This window comes from Phyllobates terribilis, unplaced genomic scaffold (genome assembly GCF_046119375.1).
Source record: "Phyllobates terribilis strain yellow unplaced genomic scaffold, ASM4611937v1 Scaffold_13__5_contigs__length_258822181, whole genome shotgun sequence".
Lineage (NCBI taxonomy): Eukaryota > Metazoa > Chordata > Amphibia > Anura > Dendrobatidae > Phyllobates > Phyllobates terribilis.
In genome coordinates, this window is record NW_027362773.1 from 30,479,958 (window position 1) to 30,504,625 (window position 24,668).

Here is a 24,668-nt window from a genome sequence, read left to right on the forward strand (position 1 = left end):
AATCTTCAGACCCGTCCGGGTCCTCTTGTTCCTCCTCACACCGCAGCTCCTCCTCAGTCAGGCGATGTACATGAAGGGCATAGGGTCCTTTGGCACACTGGTGCCGGGTGAAGGTGACCTCATCACCCAGGTAAAGGTCACGACCTCTGTGTCCCTCCGGCAGATGGCTTTCTACGTCTCTGCGGGTGACAAAGACGTCGCCGGGGGTTCTGTGGTCCCGTATAAAACCCCACCCGTGCTCCATTTGGAATTTTATTACAGTCCCGCTGGCACGGGGACCGTGGGCAGTACGGGGGTTTCTGCGGGCCCGGCGCTTTTGCTCGGCGCTCTGGACTTGGAGCCGCTCCTCGCGGACCCGCCTCTCTCGTCGCTCCTTAGCAAAAACCTCCAATTGTTGCCGGCAGCACTCCGTACGCTGGGCTGCGGCTGCCCGGGTCTCCTCGGTGAATCCCATCAGGTCCTCACCGGTAGGGTCCCACTCAAATTGGGCGTCCTCCAACGGAAGCGGATCGAGTTTGGCGGGCGCAGGAGCCGGAATTAGAGGCTCATCCAGAGGCCGTTCCCTCCGGAATCGAGGGTGAATATATTCAGGTGGCCACACGAAGAGCAGCCCGTCCTGGGTGGTGTTTTGTGCGGAGCGGTCTTCGCCCAGACGGGGTGCTGTGGAGGCAGAGGGCGCTGTGGTGTTTGCGGCGCCCAGGGGCTCCTGGCCTTGCGTCCAGGCCGAAGGTAGCCTGAACACAAAGGGCGCTTTAAAGGCTGCGGCGCCCGGGTCTACCAGGCCTTGCGACCAGGCCGGTGGCATGATGGAGGTAGAGGGCGCTGTGAAGACGGCGGCGCCCGGGGGTACTTGGCCTTGCGACCAGGCCAGGGGCGCTTCTTGCTTGGCCGCGCTCTGAGTCGAGGCGCATGACGTAGCAGGGGGCGTGGCCGCGGCTTCTGTTTGAGGCCTAGTCGGGAGCGGTGACGGTGCAGCAACGTGAGTGGTGAGTGGGGTCTCGGGCTCTGCGACGGGGAGCTGGGGCAGGCTTGCGACCATCGGGCACGGGGTGTTGTCGTCCCCATTACCTGCTCCCTTTCCTTCAACTCCCTCCGCGGCGTCGTCTCCGGCCGTCGTCCCTCCTGCATCTTCCTCAGAGGCGGACATGCTCCTTGTCGTGGGTGGCGGGCCTCGCTGGCGGGTTCCAGCCTGCTGGGCCATCTCCTTGCTCCACTCCGCCAGCGCTTCCTGCTGTACCCGGGCCATCTTCCGTGCGAGGCCCTCCAGCGCGGTCTGTGCACGCTCCCGATCTCCGGGGAGCTGCGCCAGGATCTCCAGCAGGCCTTCTGGAGTGGCGGCCTGCAACAGGCTCCTGACCACAGGGTCGGTGCTGCCTGACTCTCCCTCCATCTCCGGGTGTGTTCTCTCTAGACTCCTCCAAGCTGCTCCCATCTTCTCTCTTTTGTTCTCTCTCCGCCCCCATTGAGGGCGGTCCTGGGGCAACTTGGTGATTGTCCGTTCCAGGGGCAGACCCCCCACGCTGATGGACATCTCAATCATTGCAGTCTCTGCTGATGGGGGCGGTCTTCGTTTTTGGCGCCATTCTTGGTCCTGGCCCACGATGGGAGGTGGCCTCTTGCCACCCTCTGGCACGCCCATAATGGCGTCCGCTCTGCCAAGGCGGGAAATCTTCTCAGATGGCGGGAACCGCTTCCCAATGGCGGGAAACTCTGTGGATGGCGGGTATAAGACTGCAGATGGCGGGCAAACGGCGGGAAACGATCCGAGATGGCGTCCGATGGCGGGGACCCTCCGGAACCGGCGGGAGACTTCTTTTTGAGGTAAATGCGAACTTTTCTTCAGGCACGCAGTACCCGGTGGTTGCGGGCACGTTATCCTGCCGACTACGCCAAAGTTGACGCGCCCCCTGGGCCATGTTCAAGGGATACCCGGAGCCGGATCTGTATGGGGGTAGTAGTCCTTGTGGTGGTGACCCGGTCCGTGCCCAGGGTGTCAAACTAAGTGTGTGGCAGTCTTTGTAGATGTTGTTTAAGTGTCGACTACGCCACCCGTTGAGTGCGGCTTTGAAGCCGCCGCTGCAGAGCAGTCCGCTGAGGCCGGTGGTATATGTGCAGCAGTGATGGTATAACCCCCAACGGGAGGGGTATGGCCTCAGGGCAGCAGGTGTGGATGATGGGGGTTGTGATGATGCAGGAAGGAGAGGCAGAGTCAGGAGATGCAGTTTCAGGGTTTTTACTCACTGATGTTGCTTTAGTCACTCTGGCCTTGAGTGACCACCCGAGCCGTGCTGCGTCCACCAGGTGCGGGACTCGGCTAACCCCCAGGCAGTTCCGGAGCGTGGTCCTGAGCTTCCCTCTCACTCTCTTTCTCCTGGCCGTCCCCACCAGGGATCCACCTCTGTCCAGCTCCCTCGGGCCTCTTAGTGGTTGAACCTTCTCTGGCTTCCCTGGCCCTACTCGTGGTGTGCCTTCCTGGTGGATATGGTGAGGGTCGTGGCAAAACTTGCCCACGACCTCCGGTTCCTGGTTAAGGATTAGTGGCCTCCACCAGTTCGGGATCCGGTGCCCTCTTCTGCCAACCCTTCACCCTTTCTGGTCTGATTCTGGGATCTTAGGGTTCCCTCTGTCTCTGCTTCTCTGGGCCTTTCTTCCTCCTCTCTCTCTTCACTGCAGGCTTTGCTCTGGAGCTGGGCCCAGCCGGAGCCACAGCTCCCTGTCAGCCCTCCTGGCTGAGCTCCTCTGCTCTGCTCCTCCTCTCTCTGACTAAAGACCCTATTCTAAGATGGTGCCCACCTTATATACTCCCTCTATGTGTGAACCCAGGTGACCAGCACCCAATGGGCTCCTAGCTTTACCCAGACTACTCCCCCTATCTGCCCCTACACTACTGGGATGTTCCACCCCCCTCCCACTCCAGCCAGGGACAGACGCTGTCGTACCTGCACATATACTGGTGGGAGTACCGTTGTTCTGTCCCCCGGAAATGGGATGCATGTAGTGCATGCAGCCTACTAAGCTCAGTTCCACACTCCATCCTTACCCGGGAGTGGAATACCACACCTCTGGGTCGAGGTGCAATACCCCTGTAGCAGCCGAGTCCTCAGGGTGCTACATTCAGGAAGTCAGTCAGTGGGAAGCAGTGAGTGTGACACGATGCTGCAGCACCAGACAAGCTGAAGTCTGTGTGGCTGAAAGCCAGGCTAGGCCCAAGATGCGGGCTAGTCTGGCTAGTGGAGAGGCTAGAGTGGGCTAGAAGGCAAGGAGAAGAGAAGAGCCATGAGGGACAGAGGAACCACAGAGAGTTCGTCCCCTGATGCAAGCCGGGCACCGGGCCCAAGCCTATTGGGATCTCTATGCCCAGTAGGGAATCCGGCATACTGAGGAGGATTTCATATCCCTCAGTCCACCCCTGGATACCGCACTTTCAGAGGACTAGGTACCACGAAGGCCCCAGCGTCCAGGGATCGTGGTAACCAGTGGGAAAGCCCTCGCCGCCAAGCAAGACGGGTGAGAGAAACATCAAGGGAGCTAGACCCTGTTCCAGGCAGGTCAGAAGCTCCAGGGAGAGAGACAGGAAGATACAGAAAGGAGGCCTTACACCCGCTCACTGGGGAGCAAGTCCAGAAGTGCACACCACCTACAAGCACCACGGACCGTACCTGACTATCATCACCAGTAAAGGTACTGAAGCGACCCCTGTGTGCGTGTCTGTTCTTCCTCTGACCCGGCTGGGTCCCCTCTCTCCTGCATCCCTTCACACCATGCCTGCCCCGGGGGTCCACTCCACCTGTGGGGAGCAGAAACACCTCAGCTGCCATCCCAACACCCCCGGAGGTCTGAAGCAGCGCTGGTAATCATTACCAGGTACCACAGGTGGCGTCATGAACTGTTTATTTATTTTATCCAAGTTCCAATCCCCTTTTTCAAGAGTGACCCCAGGGTACGGGCCCGGGAGCCGACCACCGCGACATCCCCAAACCAGGCAAAGGCCCGGGTACCGAGTCGTCCCCATCCCCTGGGCGCGTCAACTGCGCTTTTCCTGGTCCGATGCGAGTCGCTGAAGAGTTTTCTTCCTGCATACATACAGTACTCAAAAAGATTATCAAAATTAGGCTTATTTCATTCAGAAAGAAGACAACTGTGTGTAAAGATATCAAAGATCAATACAACCAAGTAACATCACAGTAAAAGATAAAGCCTTCCCAACACCAGATCAGATTATCAATGCCGCTGACGTGGGTTGCGAGCTTGCGTATTTTGGCCAAAATGTCGACTAATACCCCATGTGGTGTACTTATCTTATACACTATTTTTTTATCTTTTTTGCACATTTTTATGCAGTATGTGGCCAGGCCTCTTTAGTGTTGGCTGTGTAAATTGGGGCGTCTGTCCTGTGGGGGTGCACGTATATAGTGCTGGGCAACCCGCCTGATCTAATAGTATGGGCGTCATCCATAGGTTGCAAGCCAGACACTGTGCATGACACATATCTGTGTGACTGGCGCCCTATGCAAGCTCCATCGGTGTGCCTGTATGATACTACACAGCCACCCCCTCCATGAATTGGTAGGTTAGTGAGTGGCTGTCTGCATCAGTATTTTGCACATGTGTTGCCCCCGCCTTTATCATGGAAGCTTGCTGCATCCTGCAGTGCATTGGTAATCTGACTTGGTATTGGTAAGGCTTTATCTTTTACTGTGATGTTTTTTGAAATTATGTTCAATGTTTGCCAATACAACCAAGTACCGAACATCTGCTTCACCCCAAGCAATAAGACTGTGGAACGCTGACAGATGACGTTTTTATGGTGAAATCATTAAAACAGTTGAAAAATATCTCCTCTGTAATAAGTCTGGCTTTACAGGCTCTGGCAATGTCTCTGAAACCTGCAAATAGCTCTGTTGGGTTGACATGGTGAGCCATCACAGCTGATGTGTTATCCTATACCTTGTGCTGGCCTTTGGCCTGTCCTCAGACTACATCTTCATCCTATCCTCTTATTCTTGTTATAACTTGACCACTTTCTTGGCGAAAAATCCTGGCTCTATTTATGACTAAACTATCATCATTCTCTTTTTGCATCAAAGAAGATTTATCGAACACGAACACTTGTCCCGAAAGACAGAAAATCATCTGCTTTTATTAGAACACGTTAAGATCCACCTATACAAAGCGCCCTCCAAGGACACTTTATACAGCTGGATTTTAACATGTTCTTATAAAAAATGACATTTTTCAATCTTTCTGGATGAGTGCTGGATCAATCTTCCCTAATCACTACTGACTGTGACTGACATGCAATACCATTCAATGCACCGTCAAACAAATATAGACTGCGGAATCAGGAACTACTATAGGTTGAGCTAAAACCAAACTCCTTTCTCTGTTTCAAACATTTTCATTGCGGTGCGAAAACAAAAAAGATCTAAAAACATACAAAGACATTGAATGTAACTACAGATACAGATGAAATCAGAGTTCTCAAGTACAACATTAAAAAGAACACTGGTTGCACTACTTGGACATGGCAGAAAGAGAAAGTTCAAAGTAGAAAAGTCAGCACCACAAAGGCCTATACCCTGTCACATTTCCTGGTTGCCGGCTCTTGCTACACACAAATGTCCTTGACAAAGTCCGCTCTCGGTCAAAACGTTGGACCATATCTGTTTTGGCTCCTTGCCGGATGAAAATACATAACACTGCAGCCAGACCTACAATCCCACTTCCTCTTTTGTGGTGCTGAGGTTTCTACTTTGATTAGTCTGGACCACAAGCCCCTTCCTCGAGCACACTATATTTAATAGGACAGAGCTGCTGGTCTTTTTCCTTCACTAGAAACAGAAAGCCGTCACCGGCAGACACCATATTCTTGAGGAGGCAGGTGTCACTCAGGGTGTGGGAAAGACTTAGTGCAACACAGAGGGAAGAGGGAAAGGGAGCACAGACACTAGGGAAAGGGGGGAGTGGAGACCTCCTAGTCTGGTCTAGCGTCACCCTGTCTCAACTACCGTCTCTATATTGGCTCTTCACCAATCACCGCACATGTGCCTCACCCTGACTTTCCCTGGTGCATGGCTAAGGCTAGGGATGAGAGGAGATGAGCACTTGTCGATCTCCACTAAACTCTATAGACAACAAGGGTAGACAAACGGGGGGATTGCTTAGCTTTAGATGACTCCAGACAAATGCGCATACGTCCTCAAGCTCCAGAGAGGACGAAGTACTGCTCTTGCTAAAGCCTCACAAGTAGTAATGAATATCACCGGCACCTCCCTCTCAGACACACCAGGTATTTATACACTCAGGCCAGGGAGCTAATTAGCCAGAGGGAGGTAGCCGCTGGGTCCTAGAAACAGCCAGCCTCTAAGAAGATGTCTGTAATGCCAAACGTAGAGATCTCCTGCAACCAACTGCAGGGCGACTGTCTGTCACCTCTGACACACCCATGACAGCAGGCGGTCAAAAACCCTGGGGTCCGGGGTTCAAATCCCACCAAGAACAATATCTTCAAGGAGTTTATTTGTTTGTGTGTATTTCCTCTGGATACTCTGGTTTCCTCCCACGCTGCAAAGACATACTGACCGCTTCCGATACCGGGAACAATTGATTGATGGGAGTGCTGGGTGTCACACCCCAACAGATCTAGTATTGATAGCCTATCCTAAAGGCCCCGTCACACTTAGCGACGCTGCAACGATCCCGACAACGATACGACCTGTCAGGGATCGTTGCTGCGTCGCTATGTGGTCGCTGGTGACCTGTCAAACAGGCAGGCTCACCAACGATCAGGGGAGCAGCGACATCGTGGAAAGAATCTTTCCACGATGTCCTGCTCCTGGTTACGAGCCTGCTAAAGCAGGAGCAGGCTGGTAACTATGGTAAACATCGGGTTACTAGGGGCACACGCGCACCTAGTAACCCGTTGTTTATCATGGTTACCACTCTGCTACAGTGAGCGGGAGGTTACCGCTCACTTTAGCAGGCTCATAACCATGATAAACAACGGGTTACTAGGTGCGCGTGTGCCCCTAGTAACCCGATGTTTATCATGGTTATCAGCCTGATCGCTGCTCCCGCTGGTCACACACAGCGATGTGTGCTGACCAGCGGGAGAGCAACGACCAAAAAATGGTCCAGGACACTTTGCAGCGATCAGTGACCTCACAGCAGGGGCCTGATCGCTGCAAAGTGTCACACATAGCGACATCACTGGTGAGGTCGCTGTGGCGTCACCAAAACCGTGACACAGCAGCGATCTCGCTAGCGATCTCGCTATGTGAGACGGGGGCTTAAGGCTGGGACATCAATAGTAAAATACCGGACAACACCTTTAAATTCAAGCTTCTAGAAGAAACATAGCCATAAGATATCTAATGTCTGTTACTTGCTTCCAACCACTCACTATTGAACCAAATACAATCTTACAGACATCATGCCATAAGTTTTTTTTTCTTTGCATCAATTTATAACAAAATACGACAGATACAGCCATCAAAGACATCAGCAGGTGATAGTCAATAAATATCCTGAAGATTGCACTCAAAGTTCACTCACCAGCCTCAGCATGTGGTCTCAAAAACTATAATAAACAATATAAGTATTTAAACTTACCAGTTGATCCTAAAAAATATTTTTCTAAAACTGATCCATAGGCACCATGGCTGGATTTCAGGTTGCTCATCACAAATGGTTGTAAGGCCACATTTACATTGTTCATGGGCCAGTGTGGAGCGCTGAGGCTTGCTCCACCATACCATGATACATTTGTCATTGAAAAACAATCCTAAAATTAAAAAATATATATATTAGATAAAGGGAAACATTATTAACCATATAAAGACTGGGCACAGGTAATGAGTACATTTCCTCAGTTTTAGTGTCCGAGACTTACATCTTCATAAAAAGTCACACTGTGCCACCTTATGTTATGCACCTTCTCCTCCTTTTGCTTCAGTGTCCTATTCATAGGCTTCAGAGGGGCAGCAGGTGCAGAAGTAAGAGATCACATCTAAAAGTCCTTGCTTAGGAAACCTTCTCCAGGGTGCCCACTCTTTAACTTATTCTACATGATCTCCTGCAAATGTAATAGTGTGCCCCCATAACACCCTCATCGGCATTGAAAGGCAGAATTAAATGGATTGTCCTCAAGCTGATAGCATGAGTCGTGAAGCTACTTATGTATTTTTCGAGTTGTTACAATTATTGTGTGTTGCGATTAATATTCTGTGGTCAATCAGCAATTCCTAATTTGCAGCTTTGTGACACTTGTAGCCAAATCTATTTGCACATTGCAATTAATTTAATAAACACCAGCTTATATGGATAATTGGACATTTAAGAGTACTGTAACCTCCATGAGGAGGTGAGGCACGCTTATAAGTTATGTCAGCAATTTGCTTTTTCAGCAGTGTTAGCCATTTGTCTATATGGAAAAAAATATCCAGTCATCTTCTCCTTTCACCAAGCCTACATTTCTTCTCCATCATGTGTTCAGCTCTTTCATGCACCATCTCCTGTAACTCTGCAAAATAATTTGTTTACACTGTCTCTCAATTCCTTGGTTAGGGTGGTGACCTCTTGTACTAAGAACCAAATCTAAATTGGGTGACAGCTTTTAATTTACTTTAGTCATGTTCTGTCACCTGAGAATTCAGATAGTGGAGCTATATTTAAATGTATAGAAGGATGGTAGGATCTATAGCATCTATAGTTTGTACGCTTTGTTTAAAAGCAAGATCACATTGAAATATATTGCTGATTCCTCTTAGACCTTTCTAGAACCGGTAACAGCTGATTGACGGAGGTACCTGGTGTCTCACCCCCATTGATCACAAATTGATGGGCTATCCAAAAGAAAGGCCATCAATGTAAAAGTCCAGGACAACATCTTGAGTAACTCCTTGTCAAAGTTACATATGTTTTATGATGATTTGTCACAAAGTGAAACTGCAGAATAACATTTATATTAGAGGCTGTCTGTGAAGGAGAGGGACGGCATGGAAAAAGGATGGATAAGGAGTTATGGAGTAAAAGGCGAATGAGGAATATGGTGGGTTGGTCTGTGAGAGAAAGAATGGAAAAAAATCTATGAAGTAGAGGAATTAATAAAGGAAAGTATATGACTTGAAGAGGTATGGGGATACGGGAACAATCTGGGAGAAAGAAGAGGCGTAGGGGTAAGCTATGAAGAACACAGGGTCATGGAGGTGAGTTTATAAGTAAGTGTTTGAGAGAGAAGGCTTCAGGAGCAGTCTGCAATGGAGGAGTGGGTACAATGTGTAGTCTGTGGGAGTGAATGGGCATAGGGGCTGTCCGTGAGGAAGATGAGGCATAAGGGAAGGCTCTAAACAAAAGGGACATGAAGGCCAGTTTTTGAGAGTGAAGGCAGTCTATGAGGTTGAGGGGACATGGTGGGCAGTGTATGAGGGTGAGGGAGACACGCAGGTCAGTCTATGAGGGTGAGGGAGACATGCAGGGCAGTCTATGAGGGTGAGGGAGACTTGCAGGGGAGTCTATGAGGGTTAGGGAGACATGCAGGGCAGTCTATGAGGGTGAGGGAGACATGCAAGGCAGTCTATGAGGGTGAGGAAGACATGCAGGGCAGTCTATGAGGGTGAGGGAGACATGCAGGGCAGTCTATGAGAGAGAGAAGGCATGGGGAGCACTCTGTGAGAGAGGAAGGGAGTATGGAAGGAAGTCTGTGACTGAAAGGGGCTTGGGAGAAGTCTATGCGTGAAAGGGAGGTTTGGGGTAATTTGTGAAAGAGAGGGTATCTAGATAAGGTCATGAAGGAAAAGGGTCATGAAGGGCAGTCTAAGGGAGGGATGGCATTTAGTGCAATCTGTGAGAGAGGGAGAGTGTAGTGAGCTGGCCGGCTCTGGCTGTTCTGTGATAATTGATATAGAGCCTGTTACAGAAGTGATTACACAGAATGATGTTGCCACCTTGTGGCCAGAGGTTGCACCTGCGCAGGGTGTGATGACAGAGAAAAAGACTGAGCCTCCTGTGTCCCGCCCTAGAGAGTCACGTGACCAAAGTGGGAAGCAGGAAAAAGCGCGCGAAGAGTCTGCTGTGGTCTGTAAAAAGAGCCAGGACGGTGTGCAGGCCCTCGTGTGTGGCGCAGGAGAGACTCTCAACGTGATTTCTTCTATCTGACACCATATCCTCGGAGCCTTCCCCAGCTTCTGCACTGCTGAAGGATTCAGCTGTTACACTTCCTGCTACTGGAGTGTGGACTACATAAGGGGACACACCAGAGCTTCTATCCGGATCAGAGAGACTGTAAGCGGGACCTCTGGCGAGAGGCCGAAGTATCCCTTCCTTTCTTTCCGCAAATTCTGCTGTTCCTGTTTTTTTTCTTCGGCTGGGACGCCCTCCTGCAAAGACAGACAGGCCTGCGACGGGGGACACATCCTTCTGGAGTAAAGGACTGGTAACGTGTGAGTAGGGACAGTGAGGGTCAGCTTATCAGTACACGTTATTACTGTGCATATTTACGGTTGTCATTTATTGTTTTTCTTTGCTGTGTTAAAAATGTATATGAGTAAAGATACGGTTATCAAGATAGAGTCTGTGTGTGGGGATCTTGCTGGGCCAGATCATAGATACCAATGCGCGGCCTTGCCCGCGGTCACTTCATCTGGCGTAGTCGGCAGGATCTGTGACCAACAGTATTCCCACCCAGGCCATGTGTACAGTCAGAAAGCCCCGCCGGTGTCTATTGTCAGGAAATTTGGCGGACGAAACTACCCTGTACCAGAGTGGGCGGAACAAGTCCGGATACTGGGGGAAATGTATAATATTGACCCTAAGACCTTGGCAGAAATTGCGGTACTGACGCTAGAGGGGGAGGCATGGACGACAGTCAGACTGGAGACGGTCAGGGGCCAGCGTACAGTAGATGATTTGGTGCGGGTGCTGGAGAACACCTATGGGCCGACCACATACCAGGGAACACTGCGACACATGTTCTTTAGACGGACACAGCTTGAATGGGAGGATATTCCCCAATATGCGAACGCCCTTCAACAAACCTGTGGAAAAGGGGAGCAACTAGCTGGTATGGCTCCTCGTGACCTGGTACTGAGAGACCAATTTGTAATAGGACTGAGAGACCAGTATCTTAACCGCACGTTACAGGACTTGATCCGAATGATGCCGGCTTTTACTTTTGCTGAAGTCAAACAGGAAGCCATAGAACGTTCAAGGGGACCCGTCATGGATGTGGGGATTCAAGGTGCTGCGTGCAGATCCATATCTGACATTAAAAATCCGAACAGTGACACGGAAGACCTGAAACAGATGGTAGCAGACTTACAGAGACAGATATTACAGTTAACATTAGACCGACAGGGAGACCAGCGAAGACAGCCTAGTCGTCCCGTGGGACAGTGTTGGTCATGCGGTGATCCTCGCCATAGGGCAAATCGTTGTCCTCAACACTTCCCTCCGCAACAACCTCCGTCGCACCAACGACCAAACCCTCAGTCACCCCAGCGAAGGGAATTTTGATCAGACCAGCGAATGGAACCCCAGCCATATCCACAAGCAGAGCTACCACGCCGGGCCTCACCACAATGGCCGCCGTTAAACTAGACACCCCTGCAGCTGAGGCTCGCGCAGCAGGGGAGGCCAAAGAGAGGGGTGTGGAAAAACAGAGCCGATGGCGGAGTGCTCTTGCCGCGAATAGCCCGACACTTGAAGTTGTCCTGGAAGGAATTGCCGTACAGGGACTGATGGACACCGGGTCACAAGTGACCACGATCTCTGAACAGTTTTACGAAAATTACCTCAAACCAAGAACTGCTCGTGACCCAGACACCGCCATTAAGATTATTGCGGCTAATAATCTACCCATTCCAGTGACCGGAGTTGCTTGGATGGACACAAAGGCCTGCGGACAGGACTTAGGGAAACGAGGGATCGTCATCGTCAAGGAAGGTTTCGGCTCCGAAACCCCAGTAATAGTTGGAATGAACATCTTGAAAGACCTAGATCTTATGCTGTTGACAAGAAAAGGACCCAAATACTGGCAGAAAGTCACCAAACATAAGCCGACTCGTCTGGCGTTCCAGCGCGTAATCCGGACCGTTGGACTTCAACAGATGGCAGAGGAACAACTACCCCTAGCCGCCATTACGGTGCCACGCCGTACCCGGATTACTTTGCCCGCTGAAAAAGAGACAGTCATTTCCTTACCCCTTAACACCCACCGACAACTTGAGGGGGTTGAAGTGTTGATCGAGCCGAGGACCCCAAGTGGGGGTAAGCTAAACCCACTAGTTGCTCACACTCTAGCCGTCGTGAGGAACGGGAGAGTCCCTGTCAGGCTAAACAACACCGCAGACGTAGGCCTAGCCCTTGAAGCCGGCACTCAACTTGCCCGGGTATATGCTCTACCCACGGAAGTGAATCCCATTGGGCCCCTAGAATTCACCCCGTCTACAGAAGGTGACTGGACGGTAACCGTCTCAGCCATAAACGCTCAAGTAGACGATGAAGACATTGGGCGAAAACTACGGGAAAAAGTGCAGCTAGACACGTCTCAGTACACCAAACAAGAAGTGTCTCAAGTGGAGGAACTCCTCCGGGAACACCAAGACTCCTTTGCAAAGCATGACACAGACTTTGGGTGTACCACCAGTATCCAGCACGAGATACCCACGGGCGATAACCCCCCTATCCGCGAGAGGTACCGGCAGATACCACCTCAGCAATACCAGGAGGAGAAAAGCCTGTTAGAATCTATGCTACACGCCGGAGTGGTACGTGAAAGCCAGAGCCCGTGGGCTGCACCCGTGGTGATAGTCAAAAAGAAAGATGGTTCCCTAAGGTTTTGCGTGGACTACCGTAGGCTGAACGCTTGCACTATCCGGGACTCATATCCACTTTCTCGGATCGAAGAGTCACTGACCGCCCTGAAGAAGGCCAAATATTTTTCGACCCTAGACCTGGCCAGTGGATATTGGCAGGTTCCAATGAGTGAGAAGGACAGGGAAAAGACCGCCTTCATCCTTCCCATGGGCTTGTATGAGTTCGACCGGATGCCGTTCGGCTTGAATAATGCACCGGGGACCTTTCAGAGACTAATGGAACGCTGTCTGGGAGACTTCAACTTTGAGTTTACGCTGATATACCTTGACGACATCGTGGTATATTCTGCCACCTTTGAGGATCATCTTCATAAGCTTGGCCAAGTGTTCCAGCGCTTGAGGAGACACGGCTTGAAGTTGAAGCCCAGCAAGTGCCGTCTGTTCCAGCAGGAAATCGACTACTTGGGCCACCGGATCTCGGCCGAAGGTGTCCAGCCCTCTCCGGAGAAGATAGCAGCCGTTCAAGAGTGTCCGCAGCCAACTACCGTCAAAGAAGTCCGGGCTTTTCTGGGGCTGGCAGGCTACTACCGTCGGTTTGTCAAGGACTTTGCTCGGCTTGCTGAACCACTGCATGAGGTTCTCCGAGGGACCGCGAACAGCCCCAGAGGACGACGCATCAGTTGGAGGCCTGACCGAGAAAAATCCTTTCAGGCACTTAAGGTGTTAGAACCTTGCTGTTAGGTTTTTTTTCCTTTGCTGGTCACATGACCTTGTTGGCCTATTTAGTCCTGCTCCGCCCTTCTGGCTTTGCTGGACTTCATTGTATATCTACTTTCTAGCTAGCCTGTGCTCTGTATCTAACTCTGTTAGTTTGCTTGGTCTACGGACCTCTATGTTCTATCTATTTTGTTTGTTCGTCTGTCTGCTACTATTTCTGTTAGGAGGTGTCCCATATTCCTCCCAGTCCTTAGTACTTGTAGGGATTCCCTCCCCACATCTATAGGTCTTCGTACAGACTAGATTAGGACTTTAGCAGGTCTGATCGCAGGATCAGGTTCCCTGTTACATCGTAGGGATTCAGCTGAGTCTCATAGTAGGGACAGATCTCCTCTCTTTCCTTAGCTTTGGTAGCAGAACATAACAGTAAGTCCAGCCAGCAAATTCTCTAAGGAAAGATTTTTCTGTTCCATCATGGTGTCGGTTCAGGATTTGGCTCATCGCCTGCAGGGACTCTCTCTGGAGGTGGCCGAGCTCCGTCAGCACGTGAGTAACTGTCCTGGAGCACATTTCTTGGAGCCTAAGGTATGTTTGCCGGATTTGTTTTTTGGTGAACACCGAGAATTTTTTTCATTTAAAAATGCTTGCTTATTGTATTTTCGTTTGAGACCTAAGTCCTCTGGGGATGAATCCCAGCGCGTAGGGTTCATAATGTCACTTTTGCGCAAAGAGCCTCAGGAGTGGGCCTTTTCTTTGCAACCTAGTGATTCATGCTTCAGATCAGTGGATAGTTTTTTTTCTGCTTTGGGACTATTATATGATGATCCTGACCGTGTCGCATCAGCTGAGACTGAGTTGAGACGTCTAAAACAAGGATCGGGTAATGTGGAAAAATATTGTACACATTTTCGTCGTTGGTCCACTCAAACAGGGTGGAACGATTCTGCTCTGAAAAGTCTATTTCTTGCTGGGCTCAGTGAAAGGGTTAAAGACCTGCTAATTGCTTATCCTACACCTGAAGATTTGCAACAGGCTATGCAATTAGCTATACGGGTGGATAGAAGACTGCGTGCTAGGGTTAATGAGAGCAAATCCTCTGCTATGTCAGTTTCTGGTTATGATAATGTGTGTACTAACAGTGGTGAACCGATGGAGATTGGATCGGTGGCACCTCGCTCTCAAGAAAAAGACCGTCGTTTTTCGCAAGGCTTGTGTTTCTACTGCGGAAAATCTGGTCATTTGATTAAAGGCTGTGAGCTTCGTATGAAGAAAGAAAAAAAAATGGTCAGTCACGCCCGTATTGCCTGTTTAAATTCCAAGGGTATATTTTTAGCTGCTTCCACGATTGCTCAGGAAAAATTAATGGAATTTCGGGTGTTTGTTGATTGCGGGTCTACACTGAATGTAATTGATGGGGGATTCGTGGAAAAACTCAATTTAAAACCTGAACCTTTGTCATCCCCCATTGCTGTGGTTTCTGTGGATGGCTCCCCTTTGAAGAATATTACTCTCAAGGTCAGTGAATTTCCTCTCACTATTAATGGTGTTCACCATGAGAAATTGGATTTGGTAGTGTTGAATAACTTGCCTTCTCCAGTAATATTGGGTTTGCCCTGGTTAAAATTTCACAATCCTGTACTGGATTGGTCTACCAGTGAAATTAAATCCTGGAGCCATAAATGTTATGACAAGTGTTGTAACGGGCGTATTGCAGCTTTGGATAGGGGAGAATTGCCTGTTCCTATTCAGGATTTTTGGAGAGTTTTTTCTGAGAAGGAATCGCAGGTTTTGCCTCCCCATAGAGACTATGATTGTTCTATTGAATTTGTCCCTGGAGCGACTCTTCCTAAGAGTCGTTTATTTAACCTTACTATTCCTGAGAGGAAGGCTTTGGAGGAATACATACAGACAAGCTTGGCCGCCGGTCACATTAGGCCCTCTAAGTCTCCTGTGGCGGTTGGATTTTTTTTTGTAAAAAAAAAGGACGGCGGTTTACGTCCTTGTCTGGATTTTCGTGAGATTAACAAAATTACGGTACGCAATCCTTACCCACTGCCATTGATTCCTGATCTGTTTAACCAGTTATTGGGGGCCAAGTGGTTCTCTAAAATTGACCTTAAGGGGGCATACAATCTGTTGCGCATGAAGGAGGGTGATGAATGGAAGACTGCTTTTAACACTCCTGTGGGTCATTTTGAGAATCTGGTTATGCCTTTTGGTCTCACTAATGCTCCTGCATTTTTTCAGAATCTGATTAATGACATCCTTAGACCTTTGATCGGTAAAAATGTGGTTGTGTATTTGGATGACATTTTGATTTATTCGCCAGATCTGGAGTCTCATTGGCGGAGCGTGCGTGAGGTATTACAGTTATTAATGGACAATTCGCTTTTTGCTAAGCTGGAGAAATGTGAGTTCGCTGTACAGAGAATTAGTTTTTTGGGCTACATTATCTCCAGCAAAGGTTTTGAGATGGATCCGGTTAAGGTTCAGGCTGTGCAGGAATGGCCTAGGCCTATTGGTTTGAAATCGATACAGAGGTTTTTGGGTTTCGCCAATTACTATAGAAAGTTCATAAAAAATTTTTCTAGTATTGTCAAACCTCTGACTGATCTCACCAGGAAAGGTGCTGATGCGGTTCAGTGGTCTTCTGAGGCCATTGAAGCTTTTGTGTATCTCAAGGAGAGGTTCACCTCTGCTCCCATCCTTATGCAGCCTGATGTTACTAGGCCGTTTTTGGTTGAGGTTGATGCTTCCTCTGTGGGGGTTGGCGCAGTATTGTCTCAGGATAACGGGGATGGATTACATCCCTGTGCCTTTTTTTCAAAAAAATTTTCGGAGACTGAATTGAATTACGATATTGGTAATCGGGAATTATTGGCTATTAAACTCGCATTTGAACACTGGCGCCACTTCTTGGAAGGTGCGGAATTTCCCGTTCAGGTTCTTACGGATCATAAAAATCTGATATATCTTGATGCTGCCAAGCGCCTGAATGCCCGTCAGGCTAGGTGGGCACTGTTTTTCTCGCGGTTTAATTTCTCCGTTACTTACATCCCTGGTACTAAGAATGTTAAGGCGGATGCCTTGTCTCGCAGTTTTTCTCCCATAGTCGGTGCTGAGAAAGAGGAAAACATTTTACAAGAAGGTGTTGTGATAGCTGCTTTAGACTCCGTTTTGGAAGATGAGATTCTTAAAGCTCAGGAGAATGCCCCATCTAACACTCCTCATGGGAGGTTGTTTGTGCCTGAGACCTTTAGGAGAGATTTGTTTGTTGAGTGTCACGAATCTCGGTTGGCAGGTCATCCCGGAATCTCTGAGACCAAGAGACTGGTGGGTCGCAGTTTTTGGTGGCCTGGATGGCAGAAGGAAGTCATTAAGTGGGTGCGCCAATGTACTATATGTGCTAGATCTAAGTCCTCACATACTCCTGCTGCGGGGTTGCTTTGTCCTTTGGAGGTCCCCAGTGCTCCTTGGACACATTTGGCTATGGACTTTATAACTGACCTTCCCCCCTCTGAGGGTTTTACTGTCATCTGGGTGGTCGTGGACCGCTTTAGCAAGATGTGTCACTTGGTTCCCTTCGTCAAACTGCCCTGCGCTAAAACTCTCGCTAAGGCCTTTGTCAAGGAAATTGTCAGACTTCATGGCGTTCCTACTGACATTGTTTCTGATAGGGGTCCTCAGTGTTAGAACCTTGCTGTTAGGTTTTTTTTTCCTTTGCTGGTCACATGACCTTGTTGGCCTATTTAGTCCTGCTCCGCCCTTCTGGCTTTGCTGGACTTCATTGTATATCTACTTTCTAGCTAGCCTGTGCTCTGTATCTAACTCTGTTAGTTTGCTTGGTCTACGGACCTCTATGTTCTATTTATTTTGTTTGTTCGTCTGTCTGCTACTATTTCTGTTAGGAGGTGTCCCATATTCCTCCCAGTCCTTAGTACTTGTAGGGATTCCCTCCCCACATCTATAGGTCTTCGTACAGACTAGATTAGGACTTTAGCAGGTCTGATCGCAGGATCAGGTTCCCTGTTACATCGTAGGGATTCAGCTGAGTCTCATAGTAGGGACAGATCTCCTCTCTTTCCTTAGCTTTGGTAGCAGAACATAACAGTAAGTCCAGCCAGCAAATTCTCTAAGGAAAGATTTTTCTGTTCCATCATGGTGTCGGTTCAGGATTTGGCTCATCGCCTGCAGGGACTCTCTCTGGAGGTGGCCGAGCTCCGTCAGCACGTGAGTAACTGTCCTGGAGCACATTTCTTGGAGCCTAAGGTATGTTTGCCGGATTTGTTTTTTGGTGAACACCGAGAATTTTTTTCATTTAAAAATGCTTGCTTATTGTATTTTCGTTTGAGACCTAAGTCCTCTGGGGATGAATCCCAGCGCGTAGGGTTCATAATGTCACTTTTGCGCAAAGAGCCTCAGGAGTGGGCTTTTTCTTTGCAACCTAGTGATTCATGCTTCAGATCAGTGGATAGTTTTTTTTCTGCTTTGGGACTATTATATGATGATCCTGACCATGTCGCATCAGCTGAGACTGAGTTGAGACGTCTAAAACAAGGATCGGGTAATGTGGAAAAATATTGTACACATTTTCGTCGTTGGTCCACTCAAACAGGGTGGAACGATTCTGCTCTGAAAAGTCTATTTCTTGCTGGGCTCAGTGAAAGATTTAAAGACCTGCTAATTGCTTATCCTACACCTGAAGATTTGCAACAGGCTATGCAATTAGCTATACGGGTGGATAGAAGACTGCGTGCTAGGGTTAATGAGAGCAAATCCTCTGCTATGTCAGTTTCTGGTTATGATAATGTGTGTACTAACAGTGGTGAACCGATGGAGATTGGATCGGTGGCACCTCGCTCTCAAGAAAAAGACCGTCGTTTTTCGCAAGGCTTGTGTTTCTACTGCGGAAAATATGGTCATTTGATTAAAGGCTGTGAGCTTCGTATGAAGAAAGAAAAAAAAACGGTCAGTCACGCCCGTATTGCCTGTTTAAATTCCAAGGGTATATTTTTAGCTGCTTCCACGATTGCTCAGGAAAAATTAATGGAATTTCGGGTGTTTGTTGATTGCGGGTCTACACTGAATGTAATTGATGGGGGATTCGTGGAAAAACTCAATTTAAAACCTGAACCTTTGTCATCCCCCATTGCTGTGGTTTCTGTGGATGGCTCCCCTTTGAAGAATATTACTCTCAAGGTCAGTGAATTTCCTCTCACTATTAATGGTGTTCACCATGAGAAATTGGATTTGGTAGTTTTGAATAACTTGCCTTCTCCAGTAATATTGGGATTGCCCTGGTTAAAATTTCACAATCCTGTACTGGATTGGTCTACCAGTGAAATTAAATCCTGGAGCCATAAATGTTATGACAAGTGTTGTAACGGGCGTATTGCAGCTTTGGATAGGGGAGAATTGCCTGTTCCTATTCAGGATTTTTGGAGAGTTTTTTCTGAGAAGGAATCGCAGGTTTTGCCTCCCCATAGAGACTATGATTGTTCTATTGAATTTGTCCCTGGAGCGACTCTTCCTAAGAGTCGTTTATTTAACCTTACTATTCCTGAGAGGAAGGCTTTGGAGGAATACATACAGACAAGCTTGGCCGCCGGTCACATTAGGCCCTCTAAGTCTCCTGTGGCGGTTGGATTTTTTTTTGTAAAAAAAAAGGACGGCGGTTTACGTCCTTGTCTGGATTTTCGTGAGATTAACAAAATTACGGTACGCAATCCTTACCCACTGCCATTGATTCCTGATCTGTTTAACCAGTTATTGGGGGCCAAGTGGTTCTCTAAAATTGACCTTAAGGGGGCATACAATCTGTTGCGCATGAAGGAGGGTGATGAATGGAAGACTGCTTTTAACACTCCTGTGGGTCATTTTGAGAATCTGGTTATGCCTTTTGGTCTCACTAATGCTCCTGCATTTTTTCAGAATCTGATTAATGACATCCTTAGACCTTTGATCGGTAAAAATGTGGTTGTGTATTTGGATGACATTTTGATTTATTCTCCAGATCTGGAGTCTCATTGGCGGAGCGTGCGTGAGGTATTACAGTTATTAATGGACAATTCGCTTTTTGCTAAGCTGGAGAAATGTGAGTTCGCTGTACAGAGAATTAGTTTTTTGGGCTACATTATCTCCAGCAAAGGCTTTGAGATGGATCCGGTTAAGGTTCAGGCTGTGCAGGAATGGCCTAGGCCTATTGGTTTGAAATCGATACAGAGGTTTTTGGGTTTCGCCAATTACTATAGAAAGTTCATAAAAAATTTTTCTAGTATTGTCAAACCTCTGACTGATCTCACCAGGAAAGGTGCTGATGCGGTTCAGTGGTCTTCTGAGGCCATTGAAGCTTTTGTGTATCTCAAGGAGAGGTTCACCTCTGCTCCCATCCTTATGCAGCCTGATGTTACTAGGCCGTTTTTGGTTGAGGTTGATGCTTCCTCTGTGGGGGTTGGCGCAGTATTGTCTCAGGATAACGGGGATGGATTACATCCCTGGGCCTTTTTTTCAAAAAAATTTTCGGAGACTGAATTGAATTACGATATTGGTAATCGGGAATTATTGGCTATTAAACTCGCATTTGAACACTGGCGCCACTTCTTGGAAGGTGCGGAATTTCCCGTTCAGGTTCTTACGGATCATAAAAATCTGATATATCTTGATGCTGCCAAGCGCCTGAATGCCCGTCAGGCTAGGTGGGCACTGTTTTTCTCGCGGTTTAATTTCTCCGTTACTTACATCCCTGGTACTAAGAATGTTAAGGCGGATGCCTTGTCTCGCAGTTTTTCTCCCATAGTCGGTGCTGAGAAAGAGGAAAACATTTTACAAGAAGGTGTTGTGATAGCTGCTTTGGACTCCGTTTTGGAAGATGAGATTCTTAAAGCTCAGGAGAATGCCCCATCTAACACTCCTCATGGGAGGTTGTTTGTGCCTGAGACCTTTAGGAGAGATTTGTTTGTTGAGTGTCACGAATCTCGGTTGGCTGGTCATCCCGGAGTCTCTGAGACCAAGAGACTGGTGGGTCGCAGTTTTTGGTGGCCTGGATGGCAGAGGGAAGTCATTAAGTGGGTGCGCCAATGTACTATATGTGCTAGATCTAAGTCCTCACATACTCCTGCTGCGGGGTTGCTTTGTCCTTTGGAGGTCCCCAGTGCTCCTTGGACACATTTGGCTATGGACTTTATAACTGACCTTCCCCCCTCTGAGGGTTTTACTGTCATCTGGGTGGTCGTGGACCGCTTTAGCAAGATGTGTCACTTGGTTCCCTTCGTCAAACTGCCCTGCGCTAAAACTCTCGCTAAGGCCTTTGTCAAGGAAATTGTCAGACTTCATGGCGTTCCTACTGACATTGTTTCTGATAGGGGTCCTCAGTTCGTGGCTCGTTTTTGGCGTGCCTTTTGTGACAGGTTGGGAATTCATTTGTCGTTTTCGTCCGGATATCATCCTGAATCTAATGGCCAGACAGAAAGGAAAAACCAGGATGTTGAGCAGTTCTTGCGTTGTTTTGTGGCAGACAATCAAGAGGGGTGGTCTGAGTTTCTGCCACTTGCCGAATTTGCTCTGAACAATCATACATCTTCTTCTGCTGGTTGTTCGCCTTTTTTTTGTTGTTCTGGGAGACATCCGTCGTTTGGGTCGTTCTCCAAGTTGGGATCTGCCGTGCCTGAGGAGGAGAATTTTTCCGGTGATTTGGAAAGAGTTTGGACGGATGTGCGTGGTAATCTTCAGGAGGCCAACAGAAAATCTAAAGACTACTTTGATAGGAAACGACAGGAGGTTTTGTTCGCTGTTGGTGACATGGTTTGGTTGTCCTCTAGGAATCTGCGGTTGAGGATTCCTTCTAAGAAATTGGGTCCCAAGTTTGTAGGGCCCTTTAAGGTGCTTCAGGTTGTCAACCAATCTGCTGTTAGGTTGGAGGTTCCTACCTCCTGGAGAATTAATCCGGTCTTTCATGTCTCTCTGTTAAAAAAAGCTGTTGTGTCGGATGGTGACGCCTCTGCCTCTGTTCCTCCGGTGGTGGAGGACGGGGAATATGAAATTTCTCGCATCCTTGACTCTAGACGGTATAGAGGTAGTTTGCAGTATCTTGTGGCCTGGAAAGGTTTCGGACCCGAGGATAACTCTTGGGTGAGGTCAGATGATGTTTCCGCGTCCAGACTTATCAGAGCGTTTCACAGGAGATTTCCTGATAAGCCTGGTCCTAGGGGATCCGGAGGATCCTCTTAGAAGGGGGGGGTACTGTTAGAACCTTGCTGTTAGGTTTTTTTTTCCTTTGCTGGTCACATGACCTTGTTGGCCTATTTAGTCCTGCTCCGCCCTTCTGGCTTTGCTGGACTTCATTGTATATCTACTTTCTAGCTAGCCTGTGCTCTGTATCTAACTCTGTTAGTTTGCTTGGTCTACGGACCTCTATGTTCTATTTATTTTGTTTGTTCGTCTGTCTGCTACTATTTCTGTTAGGAGGTGTCCCATATTCCTCCCAGTCCTTAGTACTTGTAGGGATTCCCTCCCCACATCTATAGGTCTTCGTACAGGCTAGATTAGGACTTTAGCAGGTCTGATCGCAGGATCAGGTTCCCTGTTACATCGTAGGGATTCAGCTGAGTCTCATAGTAGGGACAGATCTCCTCTCTTTCCTTAGCTTTGGTAGCAGAACATAACACTCAGTTCGTGGCTCGTTTTTGGCGTGCCTTTTGTGACAGGTTGGGAATTCATTTGTCGTTTTCGTCCAGATGTCATCCTGAATCTAATGGCCAGACAGAAAGGAAAAACCAGGATGTTGAGCAGTTCTTGCGTTGTTTTGTGGCAGACAATCAAGAGGGGTGGTCTGAGTTTCTGCCACTTGCCGAATTTGCTCTGAACAATCATACATCTTCTTCTGCTGGTTGTTCGCCTTTTTTTTGTTGTTCTGGGAGACATCCGTCGTTTGGGTCGTTCTCCAAGTTGGGATCTGCCGTGCCTGAGGAGGAGAATTTTTCCGGTGATTTGGAAAGAGTTTGGACGGATGTGCGTGGTAATCTTCAGGAGGCCAACAGAAAATCTAAAGACTACTTTGATAGGAAACGACAGGAGGTTTTGTTCGCTGTTGGTGACATGGTTTGGTTGTCCTCTAGGAATCTGCGGTTGAGGATTCCTTCTAAGAAATTGGGTCCCAAGTTTGTAGGGCCCTTTAAGGTGCTTCAGGTTGTCAACCAATCTGCTGTTAGGTTGGAGGTTCCTACCTCCTGGAGAATTAATCCGGTCTTTCATGTCTCTCTGTTAAAAAAAGCTGTTGTGTCGGATGGTGACGCCTCTGCCTCTGTTCCTCCGGTGGTGGAGGACGGGGAATATGAAATTTCTCGCATCCTTGACTCTAGACGGTATAGAGGTAGTTTGCAGTATCTTGTGGCCTGGAAAGGTTTCGGACCCGAGGATAACTCTTGGGTGAGGTCAGATGATGTTTCCGCGTCCAGACTTATCAGAGCGTTTCACAGGAGATTTCCTGATAAGCCTGGTCCTAGGGGATCCGGAGGATCCTCTTAGAAGGGGGGGTACTGTTAGAACCTTGCTGTTAGGTTTTTTTTCCTTTGCTGGTCACATGACCTTGTTGGCCTATTTAGTCCTGCTCCGCCCTTCTGGCTTTGCTGGACTTCATTGTATATCTACTTTCTAGCTAGCCTGTGCTCTGTATCTAACTCTGTTAGTTTGCTTGGTCTACGGACCTCTATGTTCTATCTATTTTGTTTGTTCGTCTGTCTGCTACTATTTCTGTTAGGAGGTGTCCCATATTCCTCCCAGTCCTTAGTACTTGTAGGGATTCCCTCCCCACATCTATAGGTCTTCGTACAGACTAGATTAGGACTTTAGCAGGTCTGATCGCAGGATCAGGTTCCCTGTTACATCGTAGGGATTCAGCTGAGTCTCATAGTAGGGACAGATCTCCTCTCTTTCCTTAGCTTTGGTAGCAGAACATAACATAAGGCTGCTCTAACATCACCCCCTGTTCTGGCATATGCAGACTACACATTACCGTTTCAGTTGCACACTGACTCCAGCCTTCAAGGTCTAGGGGCGGTCCTCTCTCAAGTTCAAGATAATAAAGAACGCGTGATAGCCTATGCCAGTAGGTCTCTCCGTGACACCGAAAAGAATCCCGTCAACTACAGCTCCTTCCGCTTGGAACTCTTGGCTCTGACTTGAGCTATGACGGAGAAATTTGCCGGCTATCTGACAGGAGCGGAGGTGCTGGTCATGACGGACAACAATCCTCTTGCCCACCTAGAGAATGCCAAACTAGGGGCAATGGAACAGCGCTGGATGGCCAGGCTCTCTAGATTCCAGTACAAAATTAAATACAGAGCGGGGAACGAGAATCAGAATGCTGACAGCCTGTCTAGAGTGACATCATCCCCGCCAGTGGGGGACCGGGATGAAGAGTTGGAGGAAGATGAGATGCCTGACTTTGCCCGGCTCGCAAAGCAAATAGAAGATAGCCGCCAGTATGCGGTAGGAGGGATTGAAGCCGTAGTGGGATCTCCCCTGTCCCAGCAAGAATGGGCCAAGCTTCCTAGATCGAGATCCCGAGCACGTCTTACTGAAACAGTATGTGAATAAACAAGAGAAACCGCCCTCCGAAGTGAGAGCCCGACTATCGACCGGAGCCTTGGCTCTGTTTGCCCAGTGGGATCGGCTGATCGTGAAAGATGGAGTCCTGTGTCGCAGGGCCCTTTTATCCCATATGCTGGAGGAGTGTTTGCAGATTGTCGTCCCGGTGCAGTTGGCCCATGAGATGGTGGGCGAAGCTCACAGGAGGAACGGCCACTTCGGCATAGACAAGACCCTCCGGTGGACCCAGCAGTTCATTTTTTGTCCGGGGCTCCGTAAGTTGGTTGAAAACGTCTGTCAAGCATGCCGTACCTGTGAATTCCACAAGTCCGCGGAGCAGCGTGCCCCCGTCCAGACTATTAAGACGTCGAGGCCCCTCGAGCTGTTGATGGTGGACTATCTGTTGATCGGAACGGCGAATAGTGGCTACCAGTACTGTCTGGTGATGGTGGACCACTTCACGAAATTCGCTGTCGCTGTTGCTACCAAAGGATCAGACTGCTGAATCAGCTGCACAGGCTATCTGTCAGCAATTCGTTCGGGTCTACGGGTGTC

The 24,668-nt window shown here is 48.7% G+C and overlaps 1 protein-coding gene across 1 annotated transcript in view; it reads right to left on the minus strand.

Annotated features, from left to right (window-relative positions):
• Nucleotides 1–24,668, minus strand: part of LOC141174501 (SITS-binding protein-like) — a 112,914-nt gene that overhangs the window by 64,106 nt on the left and 24,140 nt on the right. Inside the window, exon 2 of the mRNA XM_073659430.1 lies at nucleotides 7,612–7,783. Within this exon, the coding sequence (XP_073515531.1) occupies nucleotides 7,612–7,783 (172 nt within the window). The remainder of the gene's footprint in view (nucleotides 1–7,611; nucleotides 7,784–24,668) is intronic.